The 23,218-nt window shown below is 39.8% G+C and overlaps 1 protein-coding gene across 3 annotated transcripts in view; it reads left to right on the top strand.

Annotated features, from left to right (window-relative positions):
• Positions 1–2,941: 2,941 nt before the first annotated feature.
• The window catches only part of YTHDC2 (YTH N6-methyladenosine RNA binding protein C2), a 37,275-nt gene continuing 16,998 nt past the window's right edge, over positions 2,942–23,218 (top strand). Inside the window, exons 1-16 of one of the 3 annotated variants that reach the window (XM_075136678.1) lie at positions 2,942–3,278; positions 3,734–3,824; positions 8,167–8,363; positions 10,136–10,335; positions 10,923–11,089; positions 14,078–14,180; positions 15,354–15,510; positions 17,575–17,682; positions 18,785–18,933; positions 19,339–19,474; positions 19,833–19,959; positions 21,016–21,081; positions 22,078–22,256; positions 22,431–22,527; positions 22,613–22,700; positions 22,790–22,870. In XM_075136678.1, the coding sequence (XP_074992779.1) occupies positions 3,080–3,278; positions 3,734–3,824; positions 8,167–8,363; positions 10,136–10,335; positions 10,923–11,089; positions 14,078–14,180; positions 15,354–15,510; positions 17,575–17,682; positions 18,785–18,933; positions 19,339–19,474; positions 19,833–19,959; positions 21,016–21,081; positions 22,078–22,256; positions 22,431–22,527; positions 22,613–22,700; positions 22,790–22,870 (2,145 nt within the window). In that variant the 5' untranslated portion in view covers positions 2,942–3,079. The other 2 variants (XM_075136676.1, XM_075136677.1) reach the window with 2 other exon arrangements.

The raw sequence follows: 23,218 nt of genomic DNA, 5'->3' as shown, positions 1-23,218 counted from the left end.
TGCACGACAGGGACTTTATCCCCCTCTACAGCACATAAGGGTTTGGATTGGGCAGGGCCAGCTCGAGTGACAGATCCCCTAGTGTTGACTAACCAGGTGGCCTTTGCTAAATGTGTGTCCCAATGCTTGAATGTCCCACCACCCATTGCCCTCAGTGTTGTCTTTAACAGCCCGTTGTATCGTTCAATTTTCCCGGAGGCTGGTGCGTGGTAGGGGATGTGATAGACCCACTCAATGCCGTGCTCTTTGGCCCAGGTGTCTATGAGGGCATTTCGGAAGTGAGTCCCGTTGTCTGACTCAATTCTTTCTGGGGTGCCGTGTCACCATAGGACTTGCTTTTCAAGGCCCAGGATGGTGTTCCGGGCGGTGGCATGGGGCACAGGGTATGTTTCCAGCCATCCTGTGGTTACTTCCACCATGGTGAGCACATAGCGCTTGCCCTGTGGGGTTTGTGGGAGCGTGATATAATCAATCTGCCAAGCCTCCCCATATTTATACTTCAACCATCGTCCTCCATACCAAAGAGGCTTTACTCGCTTGGCTTGCTTGATTGCAGCGCATGTTTCACATTCGTGGATAACTTGTGCAATAGTGTCCATGGTCAAGTCCACCCCTCGATCACGAGCCCATCTATATGTTGCATCTCTCCCTTGGTGGCCTGAAGTGTCATGGGCCCACCGAGCTATAAATAATCCACCTTTATGTTACCAGTCCAGATCTACCTGAGCTACTTCGATCTTGGCAGCCTGATCCACCTGCTGGTTGTTTTCGTGCTCTAAATAATCTGTCGTTATCTCAACTCTTCGTGCCCCACGTTGGGCGCCAAAAAGGACTGTCGTGGTTTAACCCCAGCCAGCAAAAAATAAACGCCACACAGCCGCTCGATCACCGCCCCCCCCGGTGGGATGGGGGAGAGAATCGGGAGGGCACAAGTAGGAAAGCTCCCGGGTTGAGATAAAAACAGTTTAATAATTGAAATAAAACGAAGTAGAACAGTAAGAATAACAATGAGAACAACAACAATAACAGAATACACAAAACACGCAATGCACAACGCAACCGCTCACCGACCGCCGACCGCGTGTCACGAACGGGGGGCGAGCCCCGCCCCCCCCCCCCCCCCCCGCAGGTTTTTATACTGAGCATGATGTCACATGGTATAGAATACCCCATTGGCCAGCTGGGTCCACCACCCCGGCTGTGCTCCCCCCTCCGGGTGCAAGCATCACCCAGCAACAGCCAAAGCATCAATGGGCCATCAACGCTCCTTTCACACCGAACCCAAAACACAGCACACCCCCAAGCTACTGGGAAGAAAGTTAACCCTGTCCCAGCTGGAACCAGGACACAGAATCACATGCTTTTTTTGTGGGAAGGCAAGATGATGCTGTTAAGACACAGAAATTGGGAACAGATCTGGGTTCATAATTAAAGATTTCTGATGTGACTCTTTCAAACGAGTTATGATCTCTCATTTATTACTGTTGACACTAAGGAAGATAAGAGGAATCATCATCTTGTTAAGCTGAAGAGTTTAAGTTTTCATAATGTATGTTATGTGCTCTAACATGACAGTACTGAACGTCACAGAAACAGCTGTAAGGAAATAGCATTAAGTACTTTGGTTGAAGATGTATAGGAAGGTACCTGTATTAAAAAACTGAGAAAATTTTGAAAACAACCCTACTATAGAGCAAACCTTCAGCTCCAGTGCCACTTCTCAGTGCAGAATTATGCTGAAGTGAGCTTTGTATACAGCTTTGGTATACAGCTTTGGTAGAGGTCTCTTAAGAGTTATTTTTCAGGCAGCTACATCAGACGGTCAGTGTTTATTCGCTATTTATTTAGTTCTCCACTTAAGTTCACACTTGAGGAATAGTTTGCTCTTCTTCAAAGAATTCTCCTTCTGACTGAATGATGTTTCCAAAGTAGTAACCTTCAATAGATAATCCTGTGTCATGTCCAAGAGGTTTTTTTTTTTTAAATCCTCAGCATGGAGTCAAAGGACAGCAGGAAAAGATGATAGTTTCAGCCAAAGGGTTATTTACTTATCTAAAGAATACTCAAGACACCAACAAATCCCCCATAATGCTAAATGGCTAAACAACTTCCCCTTGGAGTGCCATCTTGAAAAATTAGTTGTATTTTACAAAATTGAGGGCAAGTAATACTTTACAGTGAAGAGGCTGAGGACTGTGATGATCTTACCCACCATTTAATGTCATTCAATTAAATTACATAATTTATGAGCAGAGAGGTATCAGTGCTACTTTTTTAGTTACTGCCAATTGCACACTATTTCAACGATACACACTTCCACAGTCTGACGAAAAAACCCAACGATTTCCTTCCATTTAAAATACAATCTTGCATTTAGCTGACATCAATTTTGGGCATGCACCACCCCCCCATTAACTCTACTTAAGACATCAGCAGACAGCATTCTGCTGAGGAAGGCAGGTTTCATCACTCAGCTTTCACGTTCACCAAAGTAACAGTGCTTGACAACCGCTGCCAACACGTCACACGTCCCGCACCATACTGCCCCAAGGGAGTACGTGACTGAAAATTACCCTCCACCTCCCTGGGCCGGGAAATCGGCGCCTCCCCGCCGGGGACCTGCGCCTCGGAAGTCCGAAGCAGAACCATCCCGCAGCCATCTGTGGGCCTTGAGCCCGCCCGCTGCCGCAGGCCGGCGCTGAGGGGAGGCGGCTAACGGCCTCCCGCGACCCAGGGGGCCAGCGGGGGAAGGCGCCGGTGGGGCGCGCGCTACCACTGTCGCGCGCTGGCGGGCCGAGCCCGCGCCTCCGCCCCCACCACTGGACCCGGCTCTCGCCACGCCCCCAAGAGCTGGGGGCGGAGCCTCCGCCGGGCGCGAGCCGGGGCGGGGGTGGGGCAGCCCCTCCAGGGCGGCAGCCCCGCCCCCTGCACTGGCGTCACGACGCTGCGCCGGCCTGCCTCCGCTCCTCCTCAGGCGATACCGGCCCGCAGCGTTTGCCTTTCCCCGGCGTCCCCGCGTCGCCGTTCCCTCCGCGGTCTCCGCGACACCCCCCGGGCTGTCGCCCGCGGTGGCGGAGCCATGTCGCGGCCCAGTAGCGTCTCCCCGCGGCAGCCCGGCGGGGGCTCGGGGGGCTCGGGTGCCCCCGCCGTGGCCGCCTCCGCCGACCCCGCGGCGGGCCGCGGCCGAGGCAAGGGGCTGAAGGATATCCGCGTCGACGAAGAGGTGGAGATCGCGGTGAACCTCGCCCTGGAGCGGTTCCGGTATGGAGAGGAGAAAGGTGCGTAGTGGCAGCCCGGCCGCGGGGGAGGAAGGTGTGGGGGGGCGCCCCGCCTGGCAGGTGCGCCCGGGCGGACCCGTCGCAGCGGGCCGGCAGCGCGGCGGGCGCTAGGCTGCGGGAAGTCGGGGCGGCTGTGAGCACCTGGGCTGGGCCGGCGGGGGGAGGCGAGGCGAGGCCCGGAGTGGGGGTGATAGACATATAGACATCTAGGCCCGGAGGCTCTTCATCGGTTCACCAGTGGAAGCCTTTCCTTAGGTCCTTTCTGCTCGAATAAGATGGCTTGCTTGTGAACCCTGCATCGCTTGCGGGTGTGAAGATACAGCACTGCCGTTAGTCCCTTTGTTCACGGGAGAACGTGATAGGTTTGGGGATTGAAAAACTCGTGGCATCGAGATAATATGTCAAGAATACTGCGTGTTGTGTTGTTACGTTTGCTTTTTTTATTATCTTTCTAGAAATGGAATTTCCTTCTTCTTTCACCAGTACTGAAAGAGCATTTGTTCACCGTCTCTGTCAGTCTCTTGGACTGATATCTAAAAGTAAAGGGTAAGTTGGAGTCTGATATTTATTTGTGGTTCCCTTTTTTTGGTGCAAATATACGGAATTTCATGACTAGCATTAAAATGATCTGTGTTTCTAGCATATCCTGCACTGTTGCAGGGAATAATACTAGAGAAAAAAGTAAGATAAAAATAAGTGTGTTTTGCTTTATGTTTACTTAAAAAAACTTATGACTTGCTTAGTTTGAGATAGCTTGTCCTTATACTGTTTTGTGGATTTCATGGGTTCATAAAAAAGACCTCTCACCCAGATATGTTCTGTTTTTCATGCACTGTTGTGTGCTCAAGGGTTTTGTGTAGAATCTCATACCTTGACAGATAAAACGTAACCTAGAGTGGCACGTCCAAAAGAGTACTTCTGTTGAGAAGTGCAGGAGAAGAGGATTCATGTGTAGGTGCAATGATGTTTGTTTCTCTTACCCTGCTCTGATCTTTTGAAGGGAAAACCCATGTTTGTTGACCTGATGAACTTGCATGAAAGCTGAGAATCTGGTTGCCTTGGGAGTTGAGGTGGCAAAGCAACTGGAAAGGGAAAGTTACAGGAAAAACCCAGATAGATGGAGTGTCATGTATAACTTGTGTGTTCGTGGACTGTTGTAAAACCGTAGCAGCATTTGCTGTTCCTCATTTTTGGCGATAACTTCATGATTCTTGCAAAAGTAGTGTAAAATGCCATTTCTCTGATCTATACTTAATTACGGCATAAGTGCTATTTAGCACTGATTGTGTTGAACGTGTAGCTTGGTTTCAGAAGATCTTATTCAAGCACAGTTCTGTTCAAATGAAGCTATGCTTCCAATGTGGTTCCAGTCTCGGGAGTGGTATAGCTGATTTTTGCCACAGATGCCTGAGACAATAAATGTGGCTAAACTTGTGTATCTTTGCACCATATTTTGGGAACATGGAGTGTTAGAAAGCCTTGTCAGATGTGCACAAGTGGTTAGCAGGAACGTGATTGGGTTGTGTGGTGCCTGTGCTTAACTGTAACTGGTAAACCCTGCTTGAATCCTTGTTGATTCTTTGTAGAGCTTTATAAGTGTCTCTGGGCGGCTCCCTAGTAGATTCTCTGGTATTTTTGGTAGTTGTTTTCATAGAATCATAGAATATCTCAAGTTGTAAGGGACCCATAAGGATCATCGAGACCAACTCCCTGCTCCTCGCAGGACTACCTAAAGCTAAACCATATGACTAAGAGCATCGTCCAGATGCTCCTTCAACTCTGACAGGTGCCATGACCACTTCCCTGGGGAGCCTGTTCCAGGGACTCATCACCCTCTCAGTGAGGAATCTTTTCCTAATGTCCAGGCTGAACTTCCCCTGACGCAACTTCATTCCATTTCCGTATGTCCTGTCGCTGGTCACCAGAGAGAGGAGATCAGCACCTCCCCCTCCGCTGCCCCCCCTGAGGAAGGTGTAGACTGCGATGAGGTCACCCTCAGCCTTCTCTTCTCCAACCTGAACAAGCCTAGTGACCTCAACCCCTCTTCCTATGTCTTGCCCTCGAGGCCTTTCACCACCCTGGTCGCCGTCCTCTGGACACACTCCAATAGTTTGATGTCCTTCTTCTACTGAGGCACCCAAAACTGCACGCCAGTACTCCAGGTGGGGCTGCACCAGTGCAGTGTAGAGTGGGACAATTGCCTCCCGTTTTTGTTTTGTGGGGTTTTTTTTGTTTGTTTGGTTGGTTTTTAAGTGTGGAGTGTTCAGGGTGACATGAAGCTTGGAGAATAGTTGAACTGAAATTTAAACAGCTGAGAAAAAGGGAATATTCACTTAGGAAGACAGAAACTGTATCTTTTTTTTTTTTACTAGAATAATGCGTTGCACATTTGAGAAACATAAATTTCCTTTTAAAATAAATTCAAATGTTCTACTTGTGTTTAGTCTCCCCAGATTTCCTCTATTTATGCTTGCAATAACTTTTGAAATGATCAGTCTTTAAAAGCTTGATCATGATTGGCTTTCATTATTGAATTTCTAGATAGAGTATAATTTTAATGTTAATATTCATTACTGTATCTGTACTTGTTGCACAGAGTGGATAAAGAAGGGAATCTATTGCTTGGGACCCATAGGACAATATTTTGTGTCCTTAGTTTTTTCCTTTGAGTTAAGCAAGCCTATGTTGACTACTTACAGAAAACTTACTGTAAACTCTTCATAGCTAGTATGCTTTCCTCTAGACATTTAGTAGTGTAGTATATTGGGTCTGGCTGGGATGGAGTTAACATTCCCCACAGCAGCCTTCGTAGTGCAGTGTTTTGTATGTGTAACCAGAACAGCGTTGATAACACACCAGTGCTTTGGCTACTGCTGAGCAGTGCTCACACAGCAGCAGGGCTATCTCTCAAGCTCCCCACTACCCCCCCAGTTAGGAGGAGTGTTGCCAGTAGGTCGAGGGAGGTGATCATTCCCTTTTACTGAGCACTGGTGAGCTATACCTGGAGTGCTGTGTCCAGCACTGGGAACACCAGTAGGAGAGAGACATGGACATGCTGGAGAGAGTTCAGTGAAGGGCCAACAAGGTGATGAAGAACTGGAGCATCTCTCCTATGAGGAAAGACTGAGAGAGCTGGGACTGTTCAGCCTGGAGAAGAGAAGGCGGTGTGTGTCTTATCAACATATATAAATACCTGCAGAGAGGATGCAAAGAGGACAGAGCCAGGCTCTTTTCAGTGGTGCCCAGTGGCAGGACCAGAGGCAATGGGCGCAAACTGTGAGGGTGACCAAGCACTGACACATGTTGCCCAGAGAAGTTGTGGAGTCTCCCTCGGAGATACTCAAAAGCCGTCTGGGAATGGTCCTGGGCAACTGGCTTTATGTGACCCTGCTTGAGCAGGGGTTTGGGCCAGATGACCTCCAGAGGTCCCTTCAAATCGCAATGGTTCTGTGATTCTGTGGTTCGAGGTTGCTGAGATACAAACTACTGAAGACTGGGAGCATAGTCATGGGAAGCATTGCGGTTTTTCCAATTCTGCCAACCTTTCTCTGGAATGCACATTCAAATACTCTTCCAGCTTCAGTATTTTTGCTGTTCTGAAATTATCTTGCATTGACCAGGAGCTGAACCCAAGCCAACAACTTAGAAAGCAGCCATGTTGTGGTGGGTTGACCTTGGCTGACTGCCAGGTGCCCAGCCAGCTTGGTCTGTCACTCCCCCTCCTTAACAGGACGTGGGGAGAAAATAGCATGGGGTCTTTCCCATAGGCTGAAGTTCCTTCAGGATAAACCTGCCCCACTGAGGTCTCTTCCATGGGCTTCAGGGGAATCTCTCCTCCAGCACCTGGAGCACCTTCTCCCCCTCCTTCTTCGCTGACCTTAGTGTCTGCAGGACTGTTTCTCCCGCATTTTTCTTGCTCCTTTCTCTCACAGCTGCTGTGCAGTGTTTTTTCCCTTTCTTAAATATAATATTACAGAGTCACCAGCATTGTGGCTTACTGCCCTGCAGTGAGTCTGTGGGAGCTCGCTGTGTGTGGCATGGGGCAGCCCCGGCCTCTCCTCACAGAGGCCACCCCTGCCAGCACTTGGGTATCTGCACCCCGTACACAGGCACCACTACTCCACCCCGCCAGGGACGGGGCCCTGGGCTTTTATCCTGAGAAGTCATTTTCAAAATGTTGATATGTCATTGTAGCCCAGGCACAAGATAGTTCAGTTTCAAACATATTTACAACAGTTCTTTGCGTTTCAGTATCAAAGTTCAGTCTGAGAACAAATGCAGTGTTATGATTAAGTGTTTTGGCTCTAATTCTACATTGTAAATATTTGATAATGAACATCCTGGAAATCTGATTTGTTTTACTGGATTTCCTTAAGGCTTGGAGTATCACTAGAAGGCTACTTGTTTGTTTGTTATGTCTATTTTGTTGATTTTTAACCTCTAAATCTCTTAAATCAGTCTAGAAATCAGTTTTGTGTAATACCTCTCAGTATTGATTGATAGAATGATTGATGGAGCTGGCTGTCTTTTGGGAACAGCCAAGTTCTTTTACGAAGCAAATGCGGTGATAAACCTTTAAGAGAAGGGTAGCAGAACAGTGTTACATTATGGAGGCCTAATTGCAATGTTGTGCTGGGCGTAGTCATCCGAAGTCTGCAGTGTCTGTGCTGCACTACCTCGTGTGAATAGAGGGTGGTTTTGATAGTGGATATTCTGTTATTTTGGTGTGCATTATGCTACATAGGATGTTATTTGGAAGTTTCTAGTTATGACATTATATTTGAAAATAGTCTGACAACCATTTTGAAAGAATTATGGTCAGAGATCATTACATAGAGGTAAATAGGTTACTTATTCCTAAAATACTTTTTTTTTTCCCCCCTCCCAGAAAAGGAGCAAATCGATACCTGACTGTAAGGAAGAAGGATGGATCAGAACTGACACATGCAGTAATGACTTGTTGCTTGGCTCCCAGTACGAAACATGCTGTTCGGAGTTTAATTCAGAGATTTCCTGTCACAAATAAAGAACGAACAGAACTTCTGCCAAAGACGGAGCGAGGAAATGCATGTGCTGTTGAATCTGGTATGTTCAGCGTGTCTTCTGATACGGACTTATGGATCAACACTGCTTAAAAAAAAAAACAACCCACAATTCAACTACAAAAGAAAACCCTTTCTTTCCTGTCTCCTCTCCCATCCCAACTGACACCCTCCCCCCCAAACATCCCATTAATTTTCTTGACTTTTTAATTGTTAATATAGGGTCTTTTGAAACTGGTGTCATGAGGAACTTAGTCAGTCATGTCACCCACATTCCATTGTCTCCCTTGTGCCAAGTTATCTTTGAGCCAGTTCCAACCAAATTTATTTGGAAGTACATTTCTGAAATGTGATTTCCTACAAGTTCCATGAGGTGAGATTGAAGGGAGAAGTGTTACCATGACTGCCGTGTAAGAACACCCGTATGAGAAAATGAGGGTGGCTGTTCTGCTTATAGAAATTCATGTTCTTGATTAAATAAGAAGTTTATTTTTTGTTTCGTCATCTTCTAAAATAGATTCGGCCCCTAAGAGACTACTGTCTAAACTTCGTGATTTCTAGAATATGAAAGAGTTCACTGGAAGACAAATTTCTGATATATTGTGGTTTTTTTTTTTTTTTAAACAATGCTTTTAACAAGATTAGTGCTTTAACAGTTATGAGTGTAAGAGTTATGTTGTGTTTCTGTGCGCAAAGCTGGGTGTAATGCACAAGAAAACACTTGTACCAGTATGCCTTGTTTCATTGGATATCTCTGATTTATGATGGTTCATACTTTTAAGTGCTTCCTTTGCTAGTTTTCTTTTTCAATTGTTTCAGTTGTTTAATAGGATTTTTTAATGAACAGAGGGAAACTATAATAAAACTACTGAAAATCAATTCCTTAGCAATGTAAGGCATAAGCCAATGAATAGTGTAAAATTTATTTTTCTTTACTTCTCCAGAATGGTTTTCAGCCCTTTTAATGTGTTAGCCTGTGTCTATCTTGGTAAGACAGTGCTTGTAATTTAATATATTAATCTGTTAATCATGTTAAATATGTATAATTGAATTTACAGCAAGCTTTTCATTCCTCTGGAAAATAATTATTAAGGAATTATAGAATAGCATTTACAATACTGAATTTGAAGTAGTCTCCTCTGAGGATGTGCAGGTTCTTTAGCTACTTATGCATTGCTTTCTAATACATCATACTGTGTTGTGTGGGTCCATGGGTCTAGATAGAGCATGGTTCAATTTGTATGATTTAAGACAAATCTTACGGACTAGAGCATTAGGTTATGTAAGACTGACTGAAAGGAGGTCATAAAAGACCAGGGAGAATGTGGCATATGAATCACAGTAAAGTTATCTTTTTCTCAGAAGACATGCTTGTCAGTTTGGAGTAACTTAAAGGTTTAACTTACACATTCCAGTGAATGTTTCTAGGCAAACTGTGGAGGTGTGAATGTGTAAACATGATACAAAGGCCAAGAAAATATGCCAGGCAGGTTGCTTTTCTTGGGTTTAGTTTCTATTTCTCTTTGCTCTTTATGACCTTTTTTGACTTTGAGCAATGCACTGGGGTAGTCTGTTTTTGTTCAATGAAAGTAATGTCTATGAAGGTAATAACCCCTTTGAACAACATTTATTTCAAGCACCGTGACAGGATGCGTTACTATGAATATGGCTTTTAAATGTGTGATGGGTTTGTAACTTTATCTACAGGGATGCATATAAAGTCAAGAATGTTCATTTTTATGTATGACTTTTAAGCAATGTTTCAGTGACCTTCTTTTGTATCTGTCTAAGTAAATTGTTAACTCTTCTTCACAGAAAACAGAGAAGTGAACAAGACAAGCGGACGACTTAACAATGGTATCCCACAAGTTCCAGTGAAAAGAGGGGAATCAGAGTTTGATTCCTTCAGGCAATCCCTACCAGTTTTTGAAAAACAGGAAGAAATTGTCAAAATAATAAAGGACAATAAAGTTGTTTTGATTGTAGGAGAGACTGGATCAGGAAAAACTACTCAAGTATGTTTCTTTAATGAAATAAAAGAGATAACAGTATTTATACAAAACTAATGCCAATTTTGTAATATTTATGTAATAAGGGATTTCTTCATGCTCATTTTAAGGCTTTTGTTTTCCTATATAGTAAAAAGTCTTGTGTTCTAATTCAGTTTCTTGCTTTTGAAATGCTAAGCCAGCAGATACTTACTAAAAGCCTAAATGGTTCTCCACAGTTTTCTCATAGATACTAGTTTTTCATTAAAAGAATATAAAATATTCAGTGGCAAGTAGCTATGATTTTGTATAGCCCTTTTCCTTCTAAAGCTTTTTCTGTTCTTAGTATCCAGAGTAGAATATTACTGTGTTAAAGATTAGTACGGTGGTTTTTTTATAGAAGCAGATTTTTTTTTTTTTACCGAGATTAAACTTAAAATCAGAAATTTATTTTTGCTGCCTTTCTGCCCCTTCAGGTATGTTTGCAATCACAATCCTATTGTGAATCCTTTTGCAACTTGTGTAGTATTGAGACACAATTAAATTGTTTCACTGTGGTAAAAAAGCTATGACTTTATCAAACTAAAAAGTAAATTTAAACCACTTCTTTACAGATTCCTCAGTTCCTTCTTGATGACTGCTACAAAAATGGAACTCCCTGTCGTATATTTTGCACTCAGCCAAGACGTTTGGCAGCTGTTGCTGTAGCTGAAAGAGTGGCAGCAGAAAGAAGAGAAAAGATTGGCCAAACAATTGGTTATCAGATCCGATTAGAAAGCAGGTACTGATGATATTTCTTAAAGTCGATTGATCTTGCGTTGGTATCTTTAGTCTTGTGTACATTTAAACTACAGTATATTTGGGACACAGCCTCGTAAAAGCTTAGTATGTAAAGTATAGGTAGGATATGTAATTTCACGTAATGGAATATTTAAGAGTGAAAAGGATGGTTTTGCTCCTGTATTTTCCAATTTTGTGTACCAAGTTGTCTTCTTGATTTCTTCTTGGGTGTGTGTGGAATTCCTTGTCTTATTTTCAAATCAAGTCTACACTTTCCTCTCATTTTTTCTCCCTACTTTTAACATGTATAGATCCAAAAGTTCTGCAAGCTTTGAATATAAGTAGGAAGACTAGCATACTGTAACAATTGCTATATAGTGAGTTGATAGGGGGTGTAAAAGGAAAAAAAGTAAAATTTGAAAGTGAATGATGAAATTGAGCATTATTTACCAATCTAGTTTGGGTTAAACTTACTTTGTTTCAGCTTTTATGTTTAAAGCATGAAGTGTTAAGAAAGCGGAGATTTCTAGGTCACCTGAGGAATTTGTTCCTAAAGCAGAGCAGGCATGGATGAAAATCTAAAGTTTGTGTGTGGTTTCTAGATTCTTTGAACCATATAGATGGTGGGATTTCCAGGAATGGGCAGCAGGTGGGATATAAGTGAGAAGAAGATGGCAAAATGTATAGCTGGTTGTGTTGCTTGTATGGATGAAGATATAACATAGCTAATGAACATGAATGCACGTGAACAACAAAGCAAAATTAAAGAAGGATTGGAATATGTGTACAAAAGCTCACAAGGCTATTAAGGGATTAAAAGAGCTAGTAAAGATGAATTGCAAATAAGGTGGATGATTAATGTGTAGAAGTATTATGCTGGCTGAAGAATGACAAAGTATAGGTCAGATCAAAGTGGAAGAATTACTGGAGGCAGTGCAGAAGATCCTGCTTAAGAAGAATCAATAGATTCATTCAAGAGAGAGAGCAAAAGGGAGAGATGCCAATGTGTCCAACTCTGGGCAAAAAAGATGCGGGGTGGAGGTGTTTACAGTAACACAGGAGTCTTCATTTTTTAAGTTTTATTAACTATTAGACAGCAACGATGATTTCTAGAAGGCTGCTGAAGAAGAGAGAAGAGTAGAGATGAATAAAGTAAAGCATTTCCATCTTGGATGTGTTCCTTGAATTTAATATGTAGAAGGATTTTTGAAAGGAGGGATGAATTCCAAACTTGGAAAGAAATACGCATATGATAACTATTGAATTCATGTCTTCCAGAAAAGAACTGTAGAGTACGTTATAAAGGAACTTTTCAGTACTTAAGGTGGCAGTGCTGGAGAAAGTAGCGTCAATCGCTGTTTTGACTCGCACAGCTAACTGCCACAGGTACTAGAATAGTAATTTTTAAAGATTTTGAAATTCTTGAAGAGAAAACTTAAAACATTTGAAAAGGATCAGCTGATTTCTTTGTGATTCAGTCAAGGATAGCGTATTGGGTTTGCGTGGCAAGATTTTGGTAGGGGGGGAGCTACGGGGGCGGCTTCTGTGAGAAGCTGCCAGAAGCTTCCTCCATGTCCGATAGAGCCAATGCCAGCTGGTTCCAAGATGGACCTGCCACTGGCCAAGGCTGAGCCCATCAGCAATGGTGGTAGCGCCTTTGTGATAACATATTTAAGAAGGGAGAAAAAAACTGCATGACACCAGCAGCAGTCAGAAGAGAGATGAGTGAGAATGTGTGAGAGAAACAACTCTGCAGACACTGAAGTCAGTGAAGAAGGAGGGGAGGAGGTGGTCCAGGCGCCGGAGCAGAGATTCCCCTGCAGCCCATGGTGAAGACCATGGTGAGGCAGGTCTGTCCCCTGCAGCCCATGGAGGTTAATGATGGAGCAGATATCCACCTGCAGCCCGTGGAGGACCCCACAATGGAGCAGGTGGGTGCCCAAAGGAGCCTGTGACCCTGTGAGAAGCCCGTGCTGGAGCAGGCTCCTGGCAGGACCTGTGGGCCCATGGAGAGAGGAGCCCATGCTGGAGCAGGTTTTCTGGCAGGACTTGTGACCCTTAAGGACTGCACCCTGTGGAAAGGACCCATGCTGGAACAGTTTGTGAAGAACTAGCCCATGGGAAGGACTCTTGTTGGAGAAGTTCGTGGAGGACTCTCCTGTGGGAGGGACCCCACGCTGGAGCAGGGGAAGAGTGTGAGGAGTCCTCCCCCTGAGGAGGAAGGAGCAAGAGAGACAACGTGTGATGAACTGACCGCAACCCCCATTCCCTGTCCCCCTGCGCTGCACGGAGGGAGGAGGTAGAGAAATCGGGACTAAAGTTAAGCCTAAGAGAAAGGGAGGAGTGGCAGGAAGGTGTTTTAAGATTTAGTTTGTATTTTCTCATTTTCCTACTCTGATTTGATAGGTAATAAATTAAACTAATTTCCCCAAGTCGAGTCTGTTTTGCCCGTGACGGTAACTGCTGGGTCCTTATCTCCACCCATGAGCCTTTCGTTTTATTTTCTCTCCCCTATCCAGCTGAGGAGGGGACTGATAGAGCAGCTTGGTGGGCACCTGGCATCCAGCCAGGGTCAACCCACCACATATAGGCAAATACAAAGACTATATCCAAGCATATGCTGAAGAATTGGAACCTGTTTTTCCAAAGCAGTCCACACTGAATTTTCCAGTAAATTAAACAACATGGAGAGGTTCTCAAGGTTCTGTTTCATTTGATTGTTTATTTATATAAATTCGAATCCCACTTTGTTAATTAATCCATTGTCTGAAGTCTTGGAGCATAAGCACTGAGATTCCTTAGGAACTCCCTGGGAATAGGTATAGTTTAAAAACAAATAGTATGCATGAATTCTTTGGTGAGAGTACTATAATCTAATTCCACCTCTGGTGAGCAGCTGTTCAATCCTTTAATTTTCAGTAGGTAGTGGAAAGCTAGCAGCATTTAAATGGTGCAAAATACTGAACTATCTTTATGAACTGTTCAATAGGGTTTCTCCAAAGACACTGTTAACATTTTGCACTAATGGCATACTACTTCGCACGCTAATGGCAGGAGACAGCACTCTATCAACTGTGACACATGTTATTGTGGTAAGAATCCTGTTGTATTTCATGTGAGGTGGAGCAGTATGTATTACTTGTTAATTTGAAGATGAGATCCTAGTTTTCTGTATTAATTTGCTGAGCGTTTTTGTTTGGTTAGAATCTGAATTAGGATTAAAGACTTACTGAGTCTTTATTGAACGTACTTTTTTTTTTTTTTTGGTAAAGGTAAAGGTATAAAAGTATCTTATTTTCGGTTCATGCCAATAACTAATTTTGGAATCATGATGCAGTTGTGGAGGACAGAGCTCTAAATTTTTCCAAACTTTCTGTGTCAGAAAGCAGAAAAGCCTTAGGGAGGCTTATGTAGATATGATTCAATGTGTGTCAGAATTTCTTGTATCATGTACTTGTTTTAGCAATACCAGGTTTGCAGTCCATTTGTTTGCCCAAATGTTTTCAAGATAATGAGTAGTCTAAATATCAGTAAATTATTTAAGTGTGTTCGTTTATGGTTACGTGAATATTCCTATTGTGGAGTTTGCTAAGTCAGTGGAACCAGAATGTTTAGCGCAAGATTAAGTTCTCCGCTGCTGAAGACGGAAAAATTCATGATAATTTTAGGTGCCTGCCTGTTTATCAAAATGGAAAAATGTGTGAGTATGACTTGTACGTTCTTGACTTCAGCCTAAAAATGTTGTATTTGGGTCTCTGCTTCATAAGTTCATAATATAAAACAAAACAGAAGAACACACCAACAAAGATGATTAATCAGTCATGTGCCTTAATTGATGGTAAGCTTTGTGCATGACTTAATGGATCTAAACAGTCTAACTTTTTTCTGGTTATGTGGTATCATACATTTCTTTAAATGTTCATCAGTTGTGAAGTGAGAATTTATTAAAATAAAATTTGTGGGATTTGCGGTTTGTGGCATTATCTTGAAAATGAGATTCAAATAATTAAAAAAGTTTCAGGAGTTCCCTTTAACCTCTGAAATCAAGGTGTATGTAGCTTGTGCATTACCAGTGCAGTCTGCTCTGATATCTTTATAAAACTTTTTGAAATATTTTTTGACTTCATATATATATAACCTTACTTAAACTAGACTTACCAGCAAATTATATATTTTAGTTTTTAAAAAAGTTCATATTTGTGAAAAGTTATAATCTTGGATCTGTGATGTTCATCTGTTGTTTTTTTTTTTTCCTTTTGTTATAGGATGAAGTACATGAGAGGGATAGGTTCAGTGACTTCTTGTTAATAAAACTGAGAGATGTGTTGCAAAAGCAGACTAATTTAAAACTAATTATTTCTAGTGCTGCTCTAGATGCAAATCTCTTTATTAGGTATTTTGGAAGTTGCCCAGTAATACACAGTAAGTATTTATGTAAACTCTTAAATCTGAGTATACCTGCCCTAGGACTTACAGGTTTTACTAAACTGTAGCAAACCATTCTGAGTAAGGGAACATGATAAATACACTGAGAGTTACAGCAATGCTTGTTCTTTGTTCATTTTTGTTGTTTCTTAACTATTTGCACCTACTTCAGAGAGAAGTGTTCTGGTCACTTCAGAAATACAGTCCTAGGCAAATGGGGTTTTCATGTTTTAATCACACGATTCTTTACTTTAAAGGAAATTATTAGCTGTTAATCTGGGTAAACATTGAGAAAAGGCATGGCAATTTATGTTAATTTATATTCAGACTCAGTAATCTGCAGTTAGATTACATTAAAATGCAAAGAAATATTATCATTATTGCTATTTTAACTTCATTTGACTGATCTTTAGTAGAGGTAAAACATAGATGTATGGGAGATGCTTTTTTTTTTTTCTTTTTTTCTTCCTTTCACCCTTCTGGCTTGCAAGTTTTCTGCATGGGTTATCTGCTCTGGCACCTTGCAGTCCCCTTCTTTTTTCAATGATGTCTAAGTATAACGTGTTTTGAAAGGAAGCTTTTAAGAGAAGTGCTTTCTTTTCAAAACAATCAAATAGACTGTCTGCATGTCAGCCTTTTTTTAAGAAGCTTGTCAGTCCCAGGACATAGATAGGATCACTTTCTTTAGAATCTTCTCTATAAATCATTGGTTCATTTTAGTGAATGTTCCTGAAAATGAAATCTATTTTTTTTACAGATAGAAATGTTTAGTTCCCGGTTCTGAATTTCTGCCTCGTAAAATAAGACTTGCAACTTGTTGGAGGCAGGAATCTGGAAATTACACATGGTTTCACTATTTTCCAAATTTGTTTTGGAGAGGGGAAACCTCAGTTATAATTGTGCAGCTTTCCAGTTTAGTCTTCTTGTAGCTTCCTGTTCATTTAGATCAATATGTTTATTCTGGAAAACCTGATGACAATCTTTCTCCAGTTTACCTTAGTGATTATACTGTTATCACATACTGGTCTTCACAAGCTAATCACAATTGAAAAGACGCTTTCCTTTTTCTATTTTTGAGAATTTAAGAATTAAAAGAAGAGAGTTTAGATACTTTGTCTATTAATGCCATGAGAAAGATTTGATTCTCCTTCAACAATATAGCTGACAAAATCCTGACCACAGAAACCAACATTTTGTGGTTGTGGGTCCTGTAGTACACAGACTTTGTGATCAGTGTTGGAACACTTCCTCCATGACAGCTTCTAAAAGTATGTGAATTGTAGCTTGTTCTTTCTCAAGAAAAGTCCTAGGTGATTTAAACTCAGCTATGGCAAATGTCTGCTAAGGGACCAGAAATTAAAATCTAGAGATTTTAATTCTTCCTGTGAAAAAGAATCCTTCAATGTCCATAAATAAGATCTAGAAAACAGTGATATTGAAAAAGAAATCAGGGTAAATTATTAGGAGATAAAGACCATTGGAATATCTCATTCATCAGGAAGTATTCAGTAAAGAAAGCCAAGTTTGGCTGAAGTGATTGAGGAAATTGAGAGAAGTCCATCTCCTCATATACCTCTCATGAAAAAAAAGTAGTTTAATACAAAGGTGGCAATCTGCTTGTGGGATCTTGCTGTATTAATTGCTGTTATATTTTGTAATCCGGGTGTCAGTCTTACACACTGAATTCTTTTTGGTAACCCTAAACAAAAATGGCTATTTTCTTTTTCTCATTTTGATAAAATTGCAATTAATAACTGTCAATCTTATGAGCATCTCTTGCTATAACACTTAATAGAATTGAAGAGATTAATGAGAAACAAGGTACCTAGCTGGCATTTCCCTTTTGAAATGATGTCTTGTTTTGTGGCCCAGTAATCTTAAGAAAATAAACTCCAGTGAAGATACTTTTACAAAACATTTCAAGGAAAGTAATAATTCCTTAAATCAGGCCCTAATAATGTTTAATTCACTTTTTGTGTCTACAAAAATGCTTTTTTAAAACTAAGATTATAAATGAAGCTAGGGAATATCTAATATTTTATGAATTATTTATACTTTCAGTACAAGGAAGACCTTTTGAAGTTAAAGAGATGTTTTTGGAGGACATCTTACGAAGCACTGGGTACACAAACAAGGAGATGGTAAAGTACAAAAAAGAGAAGCAGCGAGGTTGGTGGACTTCTTAGTTGTTAGAGTTGGCAATGAGTGTCATTGGTCGATTGAACAACTAAATAGGATGATTCTCTGTTAAAATTCCAAAGTCAGAATATTAAATGAGACATGATCTTTAGCAAGTATCTTTAAGCTCTCAGTGTTTAAATTATTGAAGTAGATTATGTAACTTTTTTAAAAAAAAACAACTTTCGCTTTCTTTCAATGGTTGCATTCTTCTTGCTTTCAGTTGATAAATGTTATACTTTTCCTAATTATTATGGACTAGAATTGCATATAATTGGGGGCTTTGCCCACATGAAAAGTATAGAAGCAGAAGATACTCTGTGCTGACCTTTGGGTGCAATTAAAGTGCAGCCATCAAAGAGGGCAGGATTTTGTGTATCTTGCACAGAAGTGGTTCCTATTAGTAACATTTTTCACTGCATTCTTCAGACATGGATGCATTTAATATATATAGCCTAGAAGCATTAGCACACTTGAACTTAATATAGTTGTTTTTCAGTTGATTAAGTAGATACATTATTTGAGAAGTTTCCCTGACAACTGATCCTAGTTTGTATTTAAAAAAAAAAAAAAAAAAAAAGACAAAACCCAAAGCTATAATGTACAATACTAACTGTATGTTTATCGTGGTGCTCAGCTCTGATCACTGTGGATGGAAAAGTTCAGTTAAGGCACTGGTGTCTTCTGCTGTTCCTTCTACTTGTACACAAAAATCACTTGTTACATGCAGGAGCTATATCACTTCTCTTCAGTATTTCACTTCTGGAGAAAGATCTGGTCTGAGAATTGTGTAGAAAACATTTACTTAGGAAGCTCATTTGAATGCAGTAAGTTGGAATACTGGAGATTTAGGGTGTTAAGCACCCAAGTGGTATATTTTACCTTGTTCTTACAGCAGATGTTTGCAATGGTGCATTTTGGATGCCCTTAATCATGGAATTTATATTGGACTGGTAACAGCATTCTAGATTAAATAAAAGAAATTGGATAGGTAGAACTTTGTGACTTGATATAACTATTTTTTAGTAACTGAAAACAATGGATAATTAAGACAACTGTAAAACTTTTTTTGGAAATACTTTATGCATTCTAGAAGAAAAACAGCAAAACAGTCTTACTGAGTGGTGTTCTGCTCGAGAAAATAATAGCAAACTGGAATCTCAGAGACAAAGATCTGTCCCAAGTGCAAGTGAAGAGTATAATCTGTTGGATGATGGTGGTGACGCAGTATTTAATCAACTGGTAAGTTTTTCCTTTTGTTGAAGAGATGTTTGAATCTGCGTTATATTATTCTACCCATTTAAAAACTGTTTTCTAAAGATATTACTCCTGTAGAGTTTTTAGAAGGATATTAACGTATTTTAAAACATGATTTTTTTTTTTTTTTAATTAGCATGAACTACTCTAGCTAAAGTGTGCTTTTCAGTTACGGTGGTTGTACGTAACTTCTGTTTAGATCAAATGGCTAGACTGCCATTGTTTAAAGTGCTTGCATATGATACAATAAATGTTTTAACTGATATCTGAATGCTCTATTTCTGATTGTTACTTGGAAAACTAACTGTTCAAATTCTTTGTGTCTAATATATGAGAATAAAGACAACTCTTTGAAGAGATTAATCTTTCAATACTGTTTTTTCTCTTCAGACTGAAAAAGATGTGAATTGCCTTGAACCATGGCTAATAAAAGAAATGGATTCTTGTCTTTCTGACATCTGGTTGCATAAAGATATTGATTCCTTTGCTCAGGTGTTCCATCTCATTCTAACTGAAAATGTCAGTGGTAAGTTTCTCATCTTATTACATAAGAAAAAAACAACCACAAAATAACCTGAACTTCTGTGGTCACTTTGTCTCCAATTTCACATGTTATCATGTTTGAGTTCTGATGCCTATTGAAAAAAATGAATAGAGTTAGCAGAATTAATGACTTCTGTAGTTATTTGTTGTTATACTTGTTTTGAAGTATTGACAGATGTTATGTTTCTAAAATAGTGTTAAATTCACATGAACTGACTGGTGGGATGAAGTGAGGAAACATTCTCTTTGGGCTGGGTTTTGAAAGGCCTGTTCATACTACATTTAGATGAAAAGATAACAATGTTTGTATTGGTTTTGCTGATTTTTTTGGTACTTGTCAGTTGATTATAGGCACAGTGAAACCAGCGCGACTGCACTAATGATTGCTTCAGGGAGAGGCTTTCTGAGTCAAGTAGAACAACTGATCAGTATGGGAGCAAGTATCCACTGCAAATCATCCAATGGCTGGTAAAAACAAACAGATAAACTGAAAGATAGATTTATTTGTCAATATACAAACGAGAAAGAAATTTCTATAACATCTAAACTAATTTGCTAACTAATCAGACTACTAAGCATTAATAGGTTTTGATAGTCTAAACAATTTCTAACTTCTGTTTATCACATTATTTTCAGTAAATTGTAAATTGAATTCTTAAACTGTCTCGAATATGGGATATACACTCTTGGTTTCAATGAGTTTGATTTAACACACTGGTTAGAAAGAAAAGTTGGAATCTTCCTCACTGGGTTGATTGAATTAGACCCAAAATGTTTGGCGATTCTTATTTTAAGAGAGAAACCTATATCAGATTTAAAAATAGTGTATTACAGGTGCAAAGATCTTTGCCGTGTTATAACTGTAAATATGTTGTATCGTGTAAAAAATATTTGTGAATCTGTAAAAATTCAGATTTTCATGGCCATGAATTGTGTCTTCATATAAACAGGGAACTATAGTAAATAATTGTAATATGGAAAGATAAGAATTAGGATTCCAGGGGTCTGATATTTGGTACTACCACTTGCAAAACTTGGGAAGGAATGCAGTTTAAAAGGAAAACAGTGTGAACTGCATTGTGAGGTGGGTAACTTCCGTAAGACATCAAAAAGCCCAATGTTTTCATACATTTTGGAGAAAAATGTCCAGGGTGTGACTTCTCGGGATGATTTAAAGGAACTAGTAAAGGGTACTGCAAAAAGGCATGGCTTATCTCTGGACATTGCTTTTTTGAAGGAGTGGCACACTCTTCCTCCTCGTTTCCTTCCACATGTTTGCATGTGTGAAAACTGGGATTCTTTCTTGGTAAAGAATTCCAGTTATCTAAAAATCACGTGGCTATTACACCTGTTTATGCACTTAAAATGGGAAGTGCAGATCCAACAATAACAGCGCTGATTAAATAGAATAATGCAGAATATTGATAGAAAAGTGCAGTGTCAGTTGTTTCCTCACATAATGTGCTATTCATATGTATCTTTTGAAGTGAGAAAATAATAAAGATTTTTTTGCAACTGTTTCAGGATGGCTTTGGACTGGGCTAAGCGCTTTGGACAGACAGAGGTTGTTGACCTGTTGGAGTCCTACAGGTAAGCTGTAACTACTTTGCAGAAACAGTTGTATAACACGGTGAAGGGAAATTTGTATTTTGTCTTCTTTTAATCAGAGAGGTTGTAGCTTTTTATGATTTAAAATCTGGCCTAAATAGCAGGATTTATTTGAGAATAGGAATATTTCAAAAACATAGTTATTTAAAAAAAAAGTTTGTTTGTGTTCAGTATCAGTGATTATATTTGCACAACTCCTAGGTTAAATACAGTTCTAGTGGTGTAGAACTTCTTTTATATATATAGTGTTATATTATATTATGTATGATATATAGTGTAGGACTTCTTTTATATTATGAGTGTTTATCATCTTGACATTCCTATCATGATTATATGTCTAGGCAGAATGTGATTGTAGTAACTTAAATAAATATGCAGAGGAGATGCCGATTCTATACAAAGTACCATTTTAATTTCAGATGCTTATTGTGGAAACAAATCTGTTGTGTGTTTTTACCTGTATATTGTTGATACAAGATAGCCATATTAAAGAAACTCTATATTACTAACAGGTACACTAGGCCATTCAAGAATTGTTTTTTGATTAGCTTACAATTATTATAGTTTAGTTACAGTTTTGTAGAGACCTATATTATTATAATTTCTCTTAATTTAGTTTCTGTTGGTGTAGTGCCTGCTTAACTGTTATGGTAGGGAAGTTTTTTGAAAATATATTTCTTTTAAATATTATTTTTTCCTTTAACAGATAAACTTTATACTTCGAGTTCTGTCACATTTGCTTATGGTTGTGTTTCAGTGAAGTACAATAAAGTTAACGCTAAAAATTGAAGTTGCATGCTTTACTGGGTTAACACTTAAATCAGTGAATAGTAATAGTATTGTGGAGATGCTGTTCTGCTACAATTTAAAATCAAAATTTGAGACAAGTAGTCTTGTTGGTCTAATTTTGAATTGATGGCTGAATGCAAACCTGAAGCAACCAACCTTGACTATGGTCTGTGTATTTGTACATTTTAGTGCTTCAGTGGAATTTGGAAATCTGGATGAAAGTTCCCTGGTCCAAACAAGTGGTAGTGACCTTAGTGCAGAGGACAGAGAACTGTTGAAAGCTTATCATCACAGTTTTGATGACGAAAAAGTGGATCTGGACCTGATTATGCACTTACTTTATAACATCTGTCATAGTTGTGATGCTGGTAGGTATATAGACACACTCCCAATAAACTTCTGTGGATTCAGCTTCTGATGAATTGTGCTCTTTTTTCAGTAATACCAAATAGGTAAAACCTTCTGAGTGCTAGTATACACAGTACTGACATATATTTGAAGTGAATTTTCTATTTAACTCTGCAAACCAACTTCTTTTTTAGGAGCAATTTTAATATTTCTTCCTGGATATGATGAGATAGTTAGCCTGAGGGACCGTATTCTTTTTGATGACAAGAGATTTGCTGATAATGCTCACAGGTAAAACCTCTAGTTTCTATGGTTGTCTTGAGTTTTTATTGTTTCTTTTAAAGATCCTTAAAATTTGCTCTTTGTCTTGCATTAGATACCAAGTTTTCATGCTTCATTCAAATATGCAGACTTTGGATCAGAAGAAGGTGCTTAAAAATCCGCCTTCTGGCGTCCGCAAAATAGCAAGTATCAGAGGACTTCGTCAGATACTACATTGATCTATTTTGTCTTTGCTTTTACAGTTACTATAGTTTTTTTTTTTTAATTGCAGATTCTTTCTACTAATATTGCAGAAACCAGCATAACAGTCAATGATGTTGTATTTGTTATTGACTCAGGCAAGATGAAAGAGGTATGATTGGCTTAAACTTTCTTTGGGAAGCAAACTTCCTAGTGTTATTTTAAAATACATAATACATAAATTTTGGAGAACTATTTTTTTTTTTTTTAATAGTAGGCTGAGAGCTAGTGCATGTCAAGCAACAAAACTCACTGAGAAGTTTTGACATCCATTTGTTTTATGACAAATACTGTAAATAGCTAACTGTTTAAAACCTGTAAAAGCTATTGCAGGTTGATTATATTGATATATATATCTTTTTTTTTGTAAATTTGGTATTTCTGTTTGATTTTTAAAACAAATTCATCAGTTTGGACCACCATCTTCCTGAGACTTAGAGAACACTGGGAGTTCCCTTTG

This window comes from Calonectris borealis, chromosome Z, assembly GCF_964195595.1.
Source record: "Calonectris borealis chromosome Z, bCalBor7.hap1.2, whole genome shotgun sequence".
Classification (NCBI taxonomy): Eukaryota; Metazoa; Chordata; class Aves; order Procellariiformes; family Procellariidae; genus Calonectris; species Calonectris borealis.
The sequence above is the reverse complement of the archived record's forward strand: the minus strand, read 5'-3'. Positions and strand labels throughout refer to the sequence as shown.